This window comes from Ochotona princeps, chromosome 2 (genome assembly GCF_030435755.1).
Source record: "Ochotona princeps isolate mOchPri1 chromosome 2, mOchPri1.hap1, whole genome shotgun sequence".
NCBI lineage: Eukaryota > Metazoa > Chordata > Mammalia > Lagomorpha > Ochotonidae > Ochotona > Ochotona princeps.
Genome location: NC_080833.1, coordinates 19,707,732 through 19,725,305, shown reverse-complemented (window position 1 = coordinate 19,725,305; position 17,574 = coordinate 19,707,732). Strand labels below are relative to the sequence as shown.

The window sequence follows — 17,574 nt, the reverse complement described above, 5'->3', positions numbered from 1 at the left end:
TCCTGTGGTGAGGCTTCCTCCTGTCCTGGAGCTATAGTCAGGGTCTACTTGGGTGAGACGCCGTGGGGAATGAGGCCTGGGGACCTGGGGAGGACAGAGGTACTCACTGTGGGCCCACCTGCCCCTCCTGCCCTGCAGGTCCTGGTCCCGGCTTCTCGCACCCTCATGTCAGCCCCGGCCACGCCCGGCGGCCCGCGGAGGACAAGGTCAGGATGCGTGTGAAGCCTCAGGGTCTGGTGGTGACTTCCAGTACCGTGTGCAGCTCTCCTGACTACCTCCGGGAGCCCAAGTACTACCCCGGTGGTCCCCCTACCCCCCGGCCCCTGCTTCCCTCCCGGCCCCCTGCCAGCCCACCTGACAAGGCCTTTTCTACCCACGCCTTCTCCGAGAACCCACGCCCACCCCCACGCCGGGATCATAGCACCCGGCGCCCACCAGTCCTTGCCAAGGGGGACGATCCACTGCCCCCGCGGGCAGCCAGGCCCATCTCACAGGCCCGCTGCCCCACCCCGGCTGGAGACGGCAGCAGCTCTCACCGCCGCTGGGACAACGGGCGAGTGACTCTGCGACCAGTGGTGCAACTAATTGACATCATGAAGGACCTGACCCGGCTTTCCCAGGACCTGCAGCACAGCGGTGTGCACCTGGACTGTGGCGGGCTCCGGCTCAGCCGCCCACCTGCCCCTCCACCCGGTGACCTCCAGTACAGCTTCTTCTCCTCCCCCAGCCTGGCCAACAGCATCCGCAGCCCTGAGGAGCGGGCCACCCCCCATGCCAAGTCAGAGCGGCCTAGCCACCCGCTTTATGAGCCCGAGCCTGAGCCAAGGGAGAGCCCCCAGCCTGGTCAAGGTCACAGTCCTGGAGCCACGGCTGCAGCCACTGGCCTGCCCCCAGAGCCGGAGCCTGACGGTCCTGACTACTCTGAGCTCGCTGAAGCTGACATCCTTAGTGAGCTGGCCTCCCTTACTTGCCCGGAGGCCCAGCTGCTGGAGGCCCAGGCCCTGGAGCCGCCTTCACCAGAGCCAGAGCCTCAGCTCCTGGACTCCCAGCCCCGCTTCCTGGACCCACAGGCCCTCGAGCCGCTTGGGGAAGCTTTGGAGCTGCCACCCCTGCAGCCGCTGGCTGACCCTCTAGGGCTGCCATCCCTGGCTCTGCAGGCCTTAGACACCCTGCCCGATTCCCTGGAGTCACAGCTGCTGGACCCCCAAGCGCTTGACCCCCTGCCCAAATTGCTTGATGTCCCGGGTCGCCGTCTGGAGTCTCAGCAGCCCCTAGGGCACTGCCCGCTGGCTGAGCCCTTGCGCCTGGACTTGTGCTCCCCCCACGGCCCTCCTGGGCCTGAGGGCCACCCCAAGTACGCCTTGCGGCGCACCGATAGGCCAAAGATTCTGTGTCGCCGGCGGAAGGCCGGCCGGGGGCGCAAAGCAGACGCCGGACCTGAGGGCCGCCTGCTGCCCCTGCCCATGACCACAGGGCTGGCAGCTGCTCTGGCCGAGCCACCGCCACCGCCACCGCCACCTCCTCCTCCTGCCCTGCCAGGTCCAGTTCCAGGCCCAGTTCCAGTCCCAGTACCACAACTGGAACCAGAGTCTTCCCAGACAGCAATGGTCCCCAGCCGCAAGGGCAAGTGCCGGGGCGTGCGGCGCATGGTAGTGAAAATGGCAAAGATCCCCGTGTCTCTGGGGCGACGGAACAAGACCACATACAAAGTGTCATCCCTGAGCAGCAGCCTGAGTGTGGAGGGCAAGGAGCTGGGCCTGCGTGTGTCAGCCGAGCCCACACCCCTGCTGAAGATGAAGAACAATGGCCGCAACGTCGTGGTCGTCTTCCCACCCGGCGAGATGCCTATCATCCTCAAACGCAAGCGTGGCCGTCCCCCTAAGAACCTGCTGCTGGGGCCCGGCAAGCCAAAGGAGCCAGCCGTGGTGGCTGCTGAGACGGCCACCGTGGCAGCCGCCACCATGGCCATGCCAGAGGTCAAGAAGCGGCGGAGGAGGAAGCAGAAGCTGGCGTCTCCCCAGCCATCCTATGCGGCAGACGCCAATGACAGCAAAGCCGAGTACTCAGATGTACTGGCCAAGCTGGCCTTCCTGAACCGCCAGAGCCAGTGCGCCGGCCGTTGCTCCCCACCTCGCTGCTGGACGCCCAGTGAGCCCGAGTCAGTGCACCAGGCCCCTGACACGCAGAGCATCTCGCACTTCCTGCATCGTGTGCAGGGCTTCCGGCGGCGCGGTGGCAAAACAGGTGGCTTTGGTGGCCGGGGCGGGGGCCACGCAGCCAAGGCAGCCCGGTGCTCCTTCAGCGACTTCTTTGAGGGAATTGGCAAGAAGAAGAAGGTGGTGGCAGTGGCCGGGGTCGGGGGCCCAGGCCTCACCGAGCTGGGGCACCCACGCAAGCGGGGACGGGGGGAGGTGGACGCAGTGACCGGGAAACCCAAGCGCAAGAGGCGGTCCCGGAAGAATGGGACTCTGTTCCCAGAGCAGGTGCCCGGTGGCCCTGGATTCGGGGAGGCGGGCACCGAGTGGGCTGGAGACAAGGCGGGCGGTTGGGCCCCTCACCATGGGCACCCAGGTGGGCAGGCTGGCCGAAACTGTGGGTTTCAGGGGACCGAGGCCCGGGCCTTCACCTCTACAGGCCTGGAAAGCGGGGCCTCAGGCCGAGGCAGCTATTACAGCACAGGTACGCCCTCAGGCCAGACCGAGCTCAGCCAGGAGCGCCAGAACCTCTTCACAGGCTACTTCCGCTCGCTGCTTGACTCAGACGACTCCTCCGACCTCTTGGACTTCGCGCTGTCGGCATCTCGCCCGGAGTCCCGAAAGGCATCAGGCACCTATGCTGGGCCTCCCACCAGCGCCCTGCCTGCCCAGCGGGGCCTGGCCACCTTCCCCAGCCGGGGCACCAAAGCCAGCCCGGTGGCGGTGGGCAGCAGTGGGGCTGGGGCCGATCCCTCCTTCCAGCCCGTCCTGCCTGCTCGTCAGACCTTCCCACCAGGCCGGGCAGCGAGCTACGGGATCACCCCAGCCGCTTCAGACTGCCGGGCAGCCGAGACTTTCCCCAAGCTGGCTCCCCCTCCTTCAGCCGTGGCTCGTTCACCCACGGCCCACCCACCCACCAACACTTACCCGCCCCAGTATGGTGGCTATGGGACTGGACAAAGTGTATTCGCCCCAGCTAAGCCCTTCACGGGCCAGGACTGTGCAAACAGCAAGGACTGCAGCTTTGCCTATAGCAGTGGCAACAGCTTGCCAGCCTCACCCAGCAGCGCCCACAGTGCTGGCTACGCCCCACCGCCTACTGGGGGCCCCTGCCTGCCTCCAAGCAAGGCCTCCTTCTTCAACAGCTCCGAGGGGGCCCCCTTCTCTGGGTCTGCCCCTACACCCCTGCGCTGTGACAGCCGGGCCAGCACCGTGTCGCCTGGTGGCTACATGGTGCCCAAGGGCACCACAGCTTCTGCAGCCTCTGCCACTTCCTCTTCATCCTCCTCTTTCCAGCCCTCGCCTGAAAACTGTCGGCAGTTTGCGGGGGCGTCTCAGTGGCCTTTGCGGCAGGGATACGGGGGCCTGGACTGGGCCTCTGAGGCCTTCAGTCAGCTCTACAATCCTAATTTCGACTGCCACGTCAGCGAGCCCAACGTGATCCTGGACATCTCCAACTACACACCCCAAAAGGTAAAGCAGCAGACAGCCGTGTCGGAGACGTTCTCAGAGTCGTCCTCCGACAGCACCCAGTTCAATCAGCCCGTCAGTGGTGGGGGTGGCGGCTTCCGGCGCGCCAACAGCGAGGCCTCAAGCAGTGAGGGCCAGTCGAGCCTCTCCAGCCTGGAGAAGCTGATGATGGACTGGAATGAGGCCTCGTCGGCCCCCGGCTACAACTGGAACCAGAGCGTCCTCTTCCAGAGCAGCTCCAAGCCAGGCCGAGGACGGCGGAAGAAGGTAGACTTGTTTGAGGCTTCACACCTGGGCTTCCCAACTTCCGCCTCGGCCACTGCCTCGGGCTATCCATCCAAACGCAGTACAGGGCCCCGGCAGCCACGGGGAGGCCGAGGCGGTGGGGCCTGCTCAGCCAAGAAGGAGCGGGGTGGTGCGGCGGCCAAAGCCAAGTTCATCCCCAAGCCCCAGCCGGTCAACCCGCTGTTCCAGGACAGTCCGGACCTGGGCATAGACTACTACAGCGGGGACAGCAGCATGTCCCCACTCCCCTCGCAGTCAAGGGCCTTCAGCGTGGGAGAACGGGACCCCTGTGACTTCATGGGACCCTACTCCATGAACCCATCCACGCCCTCCGATGGCACCTTTGGCCAGGGCTTCCACTGCGACTCACCCAGCCTGGTTGCCCCCGAGCTTGACGGCAAGCACTTCCCACCACTGGCCCATCCGCCCACGGTGTTTGACGCTGGCCTGCAGAAGGCCTACTCACCCACTTGCTCACCCACCCTGGGCTTCAAGGAAGAACTGCGGCCACCGCCCGCAAAGCTGACTGCCTGTGAGCCCCTTAAGCACGGGCTGCAGGGGGCCAGCCTGGGCCACGTGGCTGCAGCCCAGGCCCACCTGAGCTGCCGGGACCTGCCACTGGGCCAGCCCCACTACGACTCCCCCAGCTGCAAGGGCACAGCCTACTGGTATCCACCTGGCTCAGCTGCCCGCAGCCCACCCTATGAAGGCAAGGTGGGGGCGGGGCTGCTTGCTGACTTCCTGGGCAGGACGGAGGCTGCGTGCCTCAGTGCCCCTCACCTGGCTAGCCCACCGGCCACACCTAAGACTGACAAGGAGCCACTGGAGATGGCCCGGCCACCTGGCCCACCCCGTGGCCCTGCTGCAGCTGCTGCTGGCTATGGCTGCCCTCTCCTTAGTGACTTGACCCTGTCCCCTGTGCCAAGGGACTCGCTGCTGCCCCTGCAGGACACCGCCTACAGGTACCCGGGCTTCATGCCGCAGGCGCATCCTGGCCTGGGTGGGGGCCCTAAAAGTGGCTTCCTGGGGCCCATGGCGGAACCTCACCCCGAGGACACATTCACCGTCACCTCCCTGTAGTGCCAACTGAAGTGCCGACTGGACCGCGAGGTTTTGTTCCTGGGTGAGTCTGAGGATGTGGATGCAGTAGGCAGAGGCCTGGAGGAGGATGGCGTAGTATCAGCAGGGGAAGGGAGTGTGCAGGAGGTCTTCGGGTTATCTGCATGCAGGGCTCTGGCTTGACAACAGGAAGCAGGGACTCGGGGCCGGGTGTATTGTGCGGGTGGAGAGAGATTGGGTGTGTTGGGGGAAACTGCTTGGGGGGGGCTTGGACATCTCAGAGGTCCTGTGACTGAAGTGACATTTGGCAGTCCCTGGGTTGGTTCATCAAGCATGTGTCCCTTGTTCATGCTAGGGCTTGAACCCTAGGGAAATGCCTACCCTTGCTTGGGAGGCCCTTAGAGGGCCAGAGGAATGGTGAAGCAGATGGCAAATTGGCCACCCAGGGCTTGGCCTGAGTGCCAGCCACACCGGGCACCCCGCTTCCTGGGTACTCAGGGCTGCTGCAATGCAGCGACAGTGATCATGTTCACACACTGTGAGGACTTTATGGGGTGGCCGAAGGGACCCACCCTCAGCAGGGGTCGGGAAGCAGAGGATGCCCCACCGGTGGCTGTTTTGTAGTATCTTTAGCGTGTGATGGGCTGTGTGTGGTCAGCAGCTGTGAGCTAGGGGGCCAGAGATGAAGAGGGGTGGGGGTCTGTCCCATCAGGGTGCCAGGACTCCAGGGGAGCTGTTGCCATTCCTACAGCCACAGGCTCTTCTGCGAGTTGGGTTAATGCTGTGAGCTCTGCCCTAGGTGACTTTGATCAGGCACCGAGACCTCGTTAGTTGGAGTCCTTTGAGTACTCGCAAGATTTGGTGTTTAAAAAAGGAAAATAAAGGAGAGGGAGTGCCCCCAAAATGTTCAAAAGGAAGCAGGAACAATTTTCTTGAAGAACAACCTGCTCCAGAAATACAGGCCACAACTTGACCCCACATTGGGTCAAGAAGACTTCTCAGATTGGCTCAGGCAGCCACGGGGGCCAGGGGGTGCGTTAGTGGGTGGCCTGGAACCGTGGCTGAGCCCCTCACTTTCACCCCCCACTGCCAGCACAGCCTCCTGGGAAAGCTCCATCCTTTCCAGGTTGGGGTCTAGTGGAGTCCTGGAAGCCATGTCAGTGGATTCTGTGTCCCTGATGCCTGGTGGGTGGCAGGGATGGCACCTGGATTTGGGGGGAAGTCCGCTCCATGACTGACCAGCCACCTGCTACTGCCAGCTTCTGCCCTCCCCAGACCTCCATTTCCCCGTCCATCCCAGGAAATGGGATGCAGTGGCCTCTGAGGCTTTCTGCAGCTCTGTGTGGCCGAGACAATGGACCCAACTTTTTTTTTTTTTTTTTTGGCAGCATCTTTTCCTTTCTCGCGAGGCCAGGCCAAGATTAAAATGGCCTTCTAGTCCCCTTGCATCTCACTGCAGATCTGAAGCAGGCTAGGAGGAAGCTGCTTAGGGTTTAAAATGTCAAACTCTTGATCCTTCTCACTGGAGGGGAGATGTCTCGTGGATAATCCAGAAATGTGAAATAATCCAAAAACCATCTCTCCCAGGCTCGAGGAGGGAAGACGAGCGGGGGTGGGGGCTGGGTGTTTGGGCAGGTCACAGCTCAGTGAAATGCCTAACAGCCACCCAGGGAGGCCTGGACGCAGGAGAAACTGGGCTAACAGCCAGCCCCACGTCCTGGCCACTCTCCCCACTCATGGCTGGGACTTACCAGCGCCATCCTCAACCCCGTGCGTTCTGTCCTTCCAGAGACATCTGTTGGGTATCTCCAATACACCAGGCATTGTGGAGGGGGGGTGGGCACCACGGTGAATGCTGCAAATGAGGTTCTGGTCCTTGGGGGACTTCCAGTTGGGAGGGAAAGACAGCGAGCCGAATGACACAAAAGCATTGGATAATTACAGCCGTGGGAAGGACTGTGTAAGAGAAAACAAGCGAGGAGGCTGTGAGAGCCTCCAACAGGCTGACCAGACCTTGGAGCTGATGCTTGAAAGCTCGGAGGGAGAGGCAGCTGGACTACGGCGGTGGGGGGGGGGTGGTCAGCTTGGGGGAGGGAAGCACACAGTGCAGAGCCTTGGCACAAGGGAGGAACTGCTGAGGGGAGGCAGTAAGGCAGTGTGGCTAGGACCCGGAGCTTTCAGAGCTCTTGGCTGGAATGCCAGAGGTCACACTGGAGCAGGGCAGGGATTCTGAGAGGGAAACCACTGTGGCAGTCCGGCAGGCAGTGATGGGGAGCTCGGGCTCCGAGCTGACGGAAGAGCTGTCTCTCTTCTGCACCTGAGGCAGACTGCCTCATCTGTGGCAATCCTCCAGTGCCAGGGACGGATTGCCGTCATCATGGGAGTGAGAAAGGGCTGAGGCGACAGGAAGGAAGAAGAATTAATAAAGGGAGTTGCATTGTCAACAGAGAGCTTAAGCAGAAAGGACAAAGACACGTTCGTTCACCAGCAGGCAGCAAGATGTTGTGACTTTGGGCACTGGAGAAGCAGCCACTCGGCTCAGTCTCGCCCCATGAGCCCCTGCAGCTTGGTCAGTGCCACACGCTGGGCACACAAAGCACACGTGGCCCCTCGTTCTCGAACTCAGCCTCCACCCCAGGAGGCCGAAGCAGCATACAGAGCCTGAAAGCACCTGCTCGGCCCTGAAATGCCAAGTGTTACAGTCAGAAACTACTTTCCTCTGCCCCCTTGGCGAGACGAGGGATACCCATTTATGCTAGGCCTTTGGCCCAACACTGCCTCGCAGACCTGTGGGCACCCTGGAAGGTGTGCTGGCCCCTCCCCCCACCACAGGGTTGAGGAAACAGGTGCAGCTCTGAATCTTGTGCAGGGAATGCAGTTATAAAATGGTGGACCTGTTTTCTTCTTGTGTAAGATTTTATTTTTGTTTGAAAAGCAGAATTACAGACGAGAGAGAGATTTTCCATCTGTTGGTCCACTCCTCCAGTGGCCTCAAAAACTGGAGCTGAGCTCATCTGAAGCCAGGAACCGGAGGGTTCTTCTGGGTCTCCCACATGGGCCTTCTTCCACTGCCTTCCCAGGGATATTAGAAGAGAGCTAGATCAGAAGTGGCACAGCCAGGACTGGAACCATATGGAAAGCCAGTGCTGCAAATAGAGGATTAACCCACTATATCATGGCGCTGCCGCCTCCCTTTATTTTTTATTTATTTATTTTTGGTAAGATTTTTTTTTTAATTGGAAAGGCAGATATACAGAGAGATGAAGATACAGAGAGAAAGATCTTCCATCTGCTTTTTCACTCCTGGAACCAAGTTGATCTGAAGCCAGGAACCGTCAGCTTCCCCTAGGTTTCCCACATGGGTGCAGGGTCACAAGGCCCTGGGCCATTCTCTATGAGCTCGATGGGAAGTGGAGCAGCTGGGACACGAATCAGTCCCAACACAGGATCCAGCAGATTAAAGGCAAGAATCCAGCCACTAGGTCATTGCACCAAGCCTGCCCCCTTCCTTTTTAAAGTTTCGCTTATTTACTTGAAAGTTTAAGCAATAAGAGGGAAAAATTTTTCATATTCTAATTTACTCCCCAAGTGGCTGCATTAACCAGAATTGAGCCAAGCCACAGCCAAGAGCTAGGAACTCCATCCTGGTCTCCCAAATGGGTGACATGGGCCCAAGTACTTGGGGCCATCTCTGTTGCTTTCCCAGGCACATTAGCGGGGAACTGTATAGGAGCTGGCACTCTAACTTGTACTCTAGCATTGCACCTGATGGGCTTTACCCATTGTACCACAACCCTGGCTCAATGGTAGAAGCCATTATAATCGTGGACCCCACACTTCTCCTTCAAAGTTTGAAGAGTGCTCCATCCCCATAGCCCTGACTCGCCATCTGCAGGATGATGGCTTGGGCTGGACAGTTCCTGCAACTCCTTTGGCATCTGACATTTTTCAGAAAATGTTGATGTGGAAGAAGCTACATTTGATCTTGACCTTGAAGAATAGGCAAGATTAAGAGACTGGGGGAGGACATTCTAAGCAGTAGGAAGTATGAGGAAGGGCAGGTCACATCCCACTGTGGATTGGGATGTGAAAGGTCAGAGGAGAAAATGTGGGACCCAGCTGGTCTGAGAACTGTGGCTGATGGGACAGAGACAAGAATGGGTCGGGCCTGACGCAATAGCGTAGTGGTTAAAGTCCTCGCCTTGCACTCACTGGATCCCATGTGGTCGCTGGTTCTAATCCCGGCGGCCCTGCTTCCCATCCAGCTCCCTGCTTGTGGCCTGAGAAAGCAGTCGAAGACGGCCCAAAGTCTTGGGACCCTGCACCCAAGTGGGAGACCCGGAAGAGCTCCTGGCTCCTGGCTTCAGTTTGGCTCAGCTCCAGCCGTTGCGGTCACTTGAGGAGTGAACCATCAGACGGAATATCTTCCTCTGTGTTTCTCCTCCTCTCCATATATCCGCCTTTCCAATAAAAATAATTAAATATTTAAAAAAAAAGAATGGGTCAAGAGAGGGTGCCTTGAGCTCAAACAGAACCAGCCATGCTGGCTTCACAAGAGACGCCCCCCCATGGCCAAAGAAGGCCTCTCTCTCCTGAACCCCAGGGCAGGGAAGGGAGGAAGAGCCCTCTGAGGTATTCAGGAATCTCGAGTCCCTCTCCCCTCCCAGATCTGGACCTGAGGCCAAGACAAATGTCACATGTCCTGCAAGGTCACCCGGCTGCGGCCCAACTGGAGCAGTAAACCATTTCCAAACTCAGTGCTCAGTCAGGATCAGCAGGCCTCAGCTGTTCTGCGCTTTGTCTATGTAAGTCTTGAAACCTCAAGAGGTCGCTTGTTCCTGCCCCTGGCTCTAAGCAAAAGGTCTCAGGTCCAGGCTCTTCAGCTTGCAGCCCCTCTCCCAGGCCAAGGAGCCTTCCCGTCCTGCCTCCCACCTCTCCTGGAGCCTGGGGTGGGCTGGGCTCCCATTTCCTGAGAAGGTAACCTCTCTGGGAACCCAGCCTCTGACGCCCCTTCCTCTTGTTGCCGCACATCCGGGAGCAGGGCCCCCAAATGAGGGTGGTGGCTAGGGACCTTCCTGTAACCACAGACAGGCCTGGGGCTGTTGTTTACCAGTCAGGTGGCCTGTTTGTGTCTCCTGGGAGAATTTGCCATGGGTCTGTGGCTCCCATCCAGTACACTGTGGGCCTGTGAGCAGCGCTGGGGAGGGAGTGGTTCAGGGCTTCTGACCCAGTCTGTGGGAGGCACACACTCCTATCCCCCTGCTCTGCAGAGTCCCCAGCTGCCCTCCCAGGAAGGACTTGGCTTCAAAGGTGGGCTTGGGGCCTCTGAAGGGAGGTACCCAAGTACCACCTGGTCTTTCTCCTTAGAACCTGCACTGTATCCTCCTGGGACCAGGAGTGGGAGGAAGGGGAATGGAGGGGCCAAGATGAAGTAAGCCACTAACAGCCCTCTCCCGAGGAAGCAAGTTCATGTGAAGCCCTGTCTGCATAGTGAGGCACCCCAGTCCTCTGTCCCAGTGCGACCTTGTCACCTAGTATGACTTGTCCTGGAGCGTCTGCCACTGTAGTGCCCCCTTCCTTGCTGGGAGGCAAGGAGAGGAGGGTCAGCTCCATGAACACCCTATGTAAGCACGCAGTCTGCTCTGACCACAATGTCCCCCTCCCCTGGCCATTTGTCGAGCTTATAGCCTACACACAGTAGGCATTAGCAGTCCCCACGTGGGTGTCGTTCCCCAGGGTGGGGACCCTGGCGCCACCCCAGGGACCACCCCTTCCCAGCCCTATGAACAGAGCCAACAGCAGGAACTTGGTAGAGCCAAGAAATGGGTCTTGAATTTGAGATGTGAGCTCAGCCACCTGGGTCCCCGGCCCCTCCCCTCCCCCACCCTGCCCTCTCACATCATCCTCCCATTTTGGCCGCCAGAGTGCTTATTCCTCAGCACTTTTAGATGCATGGTGTCTGGAGCCCCTAAAATATTTATTGAATGAATTGATTAAAACACATCTGCTCCTGCGACTGTTGCTTAACACCTTCAGATTGCATTCTTAGTGCCGCAGTCTCTTTGCCTGTAACATCAAGACCCAGCTCCCTGACAGGGCATTGAAGGTATTGAAGACCCTGGCCTAGCACCCAGCCTCCTGTCAGCAACTCCTCCCCAGGCACTCCCTTCCTTACCAGCCCTGGGAATATGCTTCTGCTGTTCCTGGCCTGGGTTGCCCTTTCCCACCCACCATGGTCTCCCACCTGTCGATTCCTATCTTTGACTAATCCCTCACCTCTTCCAAGAAGCATTCCGGGATCTTTCCCAGACCCAGTGAGCCCTTTCTGCCCATGTGACAGGCCTTGCTGGGCATGGCCTCCCCTGCACGCCATTGGCTTCTTTAGGCCCATTACTCATTTCTGCCCACACCCCCCCCCCATCTCATTCTGCCTGGAATAATGTTTCTTTCTTTATTTATTTTTAAAATCTGAATCAGAGAGCCATGGCTGGAACAGGGAGAAAGACTGAGCATCAGAGAACGGGCATGGGGGGGCAGCCCCAGTCCCGATTCTTGGGGATCACTGAGCACAACACCTACCAGTGTACAGAGCCAGGAGGGGCCCATGATACCAGCCGATTGCATTGTTCTCATTCTTGGTCCAGCGCAGTTGCACATGTAAGCACCTGTCTTGCCATAGGGCATCTGCCGCTAGGCACCAGGGCTGGTGCGTGGCTATGGTGGTGAGTTGGAGAAGTGGAAGATGCACCCACAGTTGCTGAGTGACTGTGGACATGGACCCCCTCCAGTCCCAGTAAGGAGGACTTGAGGAGGTCTCCTCCGTGACCAAGGGAGGCAAGCAGCAAGGTCTCTGCGGAGGGCATGGCCACAATGTGAGGGATGTCCTTGTTCCACTGTGAGCACAGATTGTGGGGTTGGGCAACCTCAGGGACAGCTGGGAGCTGCAGGTCCAGCTAGCCTCACAGTCTGGCTGTCAGGTGTGACCTGAGCCATTGGAAGAAGAATCAACCCTGCAAGTGCTGAGGGTAGCTGGGCTGCCTCTCCTTCCTTCCCCAGAAGTCTCTTGCATTGCCTGTGCAGCCCCCCTGATTTTACCAAGTAGAAACTGAAGCTCAGAGAGGGTGAGCCTGCTCTGGGTCACACAGCAAGTCAGCCTCAGGTCCTCCTATGTTCTCTGGCCTTACTCAATATTGAGACCCCTTGGAGGGCAGAGGCAAGAGAGGGAAAACCTAGTCTGCGCCCCTTGCAGCTACCAGCTGGAGCCTTGGCCAGAGAGAGTAGCTCCATCCGGAGAGCCTGATTTATCTCTGATCTGTAGCACTTCGACTCTGCCCAGCTGTCCCTCTGCATTGCCAGTGCCAGCCTCTTCTGACAGGCAGACACCACTTCCTGTCCTGGCACCTCAGATGCTAAAACTGCCAGAGCCTGAAGACTTGGTGGAATGTGGCACCACAGTTGCTAGCTCCTTGTGGAGACACTCAAGGGTTAAGTCATGGGGCTGGTGGGTACCCCAGGGGTGTTGGGGTACAGAGGTGCTGCATGCAGGTCTATGCCCTAGAGGAGAAGGGTAGTGAATGCCAAGTGCACCAGTAGCTATAGCAACGGGGTGACCGTGGCCAGGGCACGTCCCAGAGACGTGTAAGCCTGAAGCTGGACCTTGAAATTCCAACTGCCCTCACAACCCTGTCCATTCAGTGTGCACACATTCTGACCCCAGTGCGTGCTGGGCCATGTACCTAACCATGAGCTCAGAGCCAGGCCTCTCCATTCTTCCTGAGCCCCCAGACTTCCCTTGGCACAGCCCCCCTCCACCTCACCCTGTGTGTTACAGCTGCCTGGCTTGGGGGTCTGCTCTGCTTCCTGACTGCTTTGTCCCCTGGACCCAGCACTGTGCTAGGTCACACTAACACCACCTCCTCCCCGCTGCCACCTCCACCCCCATTGCAGCCGCCTGGATCCTTGGCCTTTTGATTTCCCCCATCCCCCAGGTCCCGCCACAGCCTCTAGCTGGCCAAGTCCTAAAAGCTGGGGAGGGCGGTGGGAGGAGGAAGGTGAGCCTTGCCTGGCGGCTTAGCAGAGGGTGAGAAAGCCTCCTGCTGCCTGGCCGCGGGCACCGCAGGGGTGGTTCTGGCAGGAGCCGCCTGCTGGGCTGAGATCACCATGGAGACCTGGCTTGGAGAGGGTCACTGGCAGTGGCTAAGGGCTGAAAGGGGTGGGGGCGGCAGGGATTTGTGCAGAAGCTCCCAGCCAGCCCCTGAGTCCTTGAGGGGGTGGGGAGTGCTGGGGTTCAGCACCATTGGTTTGCCAAGTGGTTTGCAGCAGCCGCCTGAGCCTCCCACTCATTTGTTACCTCCACACACTATACCTGTCCACCACCATGGGGGTCTTCTGGCTTAGTAATGAAGCCTCCCTTTGGATAAGAGCCCTCAGCTTCCTGGCTGAGCCTGCATACCCAGATGTGATCACCAAACCATCTTCATCTGGATCACTGGCCTTGTTGGTCACCCTAACTGTGGGGGAGCCCCAGAGTGACTTGTCTACCTGTCCCCCACAACCCACTTCAACCCAGTGCCACCCTGGTGAGCACTGCTGTTAACTGCATGCTGTTAACTGCATCCACCCTTACTGTGGGCCTGACAGCCAGACCCACCTCAGCCCTCCTTTTCCCACCAGTACCTGCCCCTGGTCTGTGCACCAAGATAGGAGGCTGTTCCTGGCCCTCGGGGGAGTCCTGGCAAGTCCAGCCTCAGGACAAAAGTCCTCTCTGGGGCTGGCTGCTTGGCTGACAGCAGCCGAGGCTGAGTGGAATTTAAATGTGGACCCGTTGCAGAGAAAAGCCAAGGAAGGGGTTTGGAGAGAGGGGTTCCATGCCACCTGCAGGGAAGAGGGGCTTGGTGGCTCACCCCCAGACCCCTTGATTCACATGACAGCTGTCACTCACTGGAGGTGGGAGGCATGGGCCAGCCCTCAAGAGAGGATGGACCCTGATGGGGCCCTAAGGAGTGGCCTGGCCCAGCCCTGGCCTGGATGCCTTTTTACTCCCACCAGGCTGGGGTCCCACCAGATGGGGGTGTAGGTAGGGAGAGCAGGGACCTGAGTGTCTATGCAGCAAGATAGTGTTCAGCCACGTGTGGGTGGCACAGAGCTGGGCACCTTCCTGAGTCACTGATTCAGTGCCTCCAGATGGCTTTGTGGGGCCTGGGAAGTGGGCTGGATGAAGGAGGGGTGAGCAGGGTCCACACCTGTGCTGGCCAAGAGCCTGGTGTCAGCCCTCAATGTGGCCTAGACCTGGAGGTGACCAAGCTGTTCTCTCACACAGGGAGCCTGGGACTGTGAAGCAATAGCAAACAGTGATTAGTTTAATTCATCCTGCACTCGAGGGCCTGGCCTCATCTGCCCAAAATTACTGGGTCCTCTGACAGACCTCAGGGATGGTGGGTAAACTGAGGCTCCTGGGGTCCCATGAATTGCCAGGGTCCTGGAGAGCTGTTCAGTGGTACTGCCATTGGCACTCAGCTGTGTCTGGCTCCAGAGTGCAAGTTATCAGCAGCTCACCCCTCCACGCCCACCCCGGGCACATCCCTGCCTTGTTGCAGGCAGCCCTGAAGTCCTCCAGGTGCCCATGTGAAGTTTACTGGAAGAAAGAATAACACACTAATTCTTTCCCAGGGTCCTGGAGGAACAGCCGGGGTCCCTGGTACCTTACCACCATCCTGAGCTCAAAGCTCAGTGTGCACCGGCCACTGACTTGTGCCTCTTCTTTCTTTGCAGCTTTCAGAAAACCAACGCCGAGACCCCTCCCAGCGTCCAAACAGCCCTCTGGCAGGAGCGCCTGCCTCTCCGTGCCCCGCACCCCTCCGCGTGCCCCACCTCCCCTCACCTCCCCCTCCTTGCCCATCTCCTCCACGCAGAAGCCGAAGGTGAGCCCTTTCTGCACAAAACCAGCAATTGTAAATACTTTTTAAAAATGTACAAAACTTAAAAAAAACAAAACACAGTTTTAGAAAAAGACAAAAAAAAAAAAAAGCGAGAGAGTGCGAGCGTGTGCAAGAAGTTGCGAGCGGGGCCCTGAGGTGTCCAGAGCCCCTGCAAGAATGCACTGAGAAATTTATCTACAGGTCGTTTGACACAAATGAACAATATCCTATTTATTGTACATACTGTTTTATTATAAATCGTGGATTGTATATTGCATTCTGTAAACCTGCTGTGGTCCCGTGGTGTGCAAGTTCGCATGGTGGGGGGGGGGGGAGGGAGAAGAACCTTGCGGGAGCTTCTGTTTTTTTTTGTTTGTTTGTTTGTTTGTTTTCCTTATTTTTCACTCTTGGGTTTTTTTCTTCTGTTGTTGTTGTTGTTTTCTGTTGGCAGGACACACCCAAAGATCCAAGTTTGTATTAAAAAGAAATGAAAAAAAGCAAAAAAAAGAAAGAAAGAGCTTGTGTTTTGTGGAGGGTGGGAAGTGCGGGCGGATGGAATTGAAGGTGCCATGTGGCTGGGTCTCCTCAGAGGGGTTAAAGCACCCACATGTGTCCCCTATCTTCTGCCTGAGGGCTGTGTCACCTTTCCTGTGAACCCCCGCCCTTCCATCCTGGCCCTAAATCTCCCCTGCTGCAGGCCCCCCAGTCTTCTCCCCACGGCTTCAGGCCCCTGGTTCTACAACCTTCACTTTCCCCAGATGCTGCCGTGCCCCTCCCCCTGATATTCTGTCCCAAGTTCCAAATCTCACTAATCTTTCCCTGGACCCCCAATCCTGGGTGTCCTCTCCCTGAGATGGCCGCTCCCTGCCCCCATCTTGGGCCAGATTGTGGGTCTCCTCCATCTGCCTCCCTCCTTGCAGTGAGGTTCCAGGGCTTTGCCTCTAGTCCCTCTGTCCTGTGTGCCCCTGGGCTGGGTCCTCTGGTTCTACCCTGGTTCAGGGATGTATATCTCTGAGATATCCATTCCTATGTGGAGAACATGTGGACCCCGGCCTTCTGGGACTGCCACGTCCCCTGCTGCAGGGTCCAGGGCTCCTGGGCCTTCAGATCCCCCACCTAACTCCAGCACACTGATCTGCTGTGGAAAACCCACAGTAGGACCAAGCCAGCCACTCCCATATTCCACCTTCCCCTTTCTTTCTACCTTAACCCCCACATGCCAGCTCTGGGCATTCTTTAGGCTTCTGGAGGCCTACAGATTGCCAGCCCTGACTGTGGGGCACTCTTGGCCAAGTGCTGCCCATTAGGGTGTCCCTGGGTCTTGTGAGTGGGCTTTCCCATGACTGGGAACTTGTGTTACAGCTCTGCTGAGCATGACTTCTCTGTGTCCCTCCTTGGGGACACCAAGGACAGTTTCATGGAGTGTGCCCTCTGTGACCTAGCCAGCAAGACCTGGACTGGGAAGGTACAGAGGAAACTTCAGTCTGAGGGGTAACACAGCCCCTTGCTAGGCACCCCACAGGCTGGAGGACTCCATCTGCCAAACTGTGCTGGAGGTTAAGGTGTACCCACTGCACACCAAGACTCAAGGACAAAGACCTTGTCCCTTGTCCCTGCCCTTCTCCCACTGATTGGGGGGGTGGCACAAATCTCACACTGCAGCAGCCATCTCACACGGCCTCCACCGAGAGCTGGGCAGTGGGGCTTCCCGGAGGAGCTAAGGCTGGGGTGCTAGGCAGGAAAAGGGGGAAGCTACATGCAAAGGCCCTCCACAGTGCGGTGTGTTGGGGGCAAACCGGAAGTGCTCTGGGAAAGGACAGGGGTTTTGGAGAGAACCCTGTAGGCATGGTGGGGGCTGGGTGGGTATCAGGAAGCTGTGGGAATGGCCAGCACCAGAGGAGCCAGTGCCGGACCCCGTAAGTCACCTTCAGGGAGAAGAGGACCATGCACAGAAGCAGCGGGGACAGGGAGTTGGGGATCCTAACTGGTGGGACCTGGAAGGTTGAGCTGGGCGTGGAGGATGGGAGAGTTCTGCCCTGGACAGATGGACTGACGCTGAACATGAGGCACCGCGTGGAGAGCTGGAGGAGGGTGGTGAAGAGTGGACAGCCCGGGGCTCTGGCATGGGGCAGGGTCAGGGGACACAGGAAGGAAACAGTGTGGAGGAAAGTCAACAAAATGCAGCGAGGTGGGCCTTTGATTGAAGGGAGAACAGGCAGGGATTTCCTGGCCAGAGTAAGATGGGAACCAGAGAAGGCTCGGTACAGAGAACAGCGCCAGGGCGCCATGAGGGTGGGGAGGGCTTAGGTGTGGCTGGGGGTGGAAGGCTTTGGGGAAGTCCCTGAGGAAACCAGCAGAAACCTTGTTGCGTGGGAGGAGCAGGGCTTGGGGGGGCCCTGGTCTGACTTTTTCTGAGGTTGGAGTTCTACCGCAGTCATACCTGACTCCTAGAAGGTATGGGGGCAACATGGCTGCCAGCTGTTTAGATGAGGCACTCACCCAAGGGGCTTATTCAGGGCAACATCCAGAGGTTGTGCTGAAGGAGACTTTGTCTACTGATGAAAAGACAGGCTCTTGGAGCTACCTGAAGGAAGTGCTGCTAGTCCAAGGTCACACGGAAGTGGCGGGAGCAGGTGGACCGAGAATTG

The 17,574-nt window shown here is 58.6% G+C and overlaps 1 protein-coding gene across 6 annotated transcripts in view; it reads left to right on the top strand.

Annotated features, from left to right (window-relative positions):
• AHDC1 (AT-hook DNA binding motif containing 1) overlaps nucleotides 1-15,433 on the top strand; it is a 59,879-nt gene extending 44,446 nt beyond the window's left edge. For all 6 annotated transcript variants that reach the window (XM_058677470.1, XM_058677461.1, XM_058677454.1 and 3 more), the window contains 2 exons: nucleotides 139-5,073; nucleotides 14,781-15,433. In XM_058677470.1, the coding sequence (XP_058533453.1) occupies nucleotides 213-5,030 (4,818 nt within the window). In that variant the 5' untranslated portion in view covers nucleotides 139-212 and the 3' untranslated portion in view covers nucleotides 5,031-5,073; nucleotides 14,781-15,433. The remainder of the gene's footprint in view (nucleotides 1-138; nucleotides 5,074-14,780) is intronic.
• Nucleotides 15,434-17,574: the final 2,141 nt, after the last annotated feature.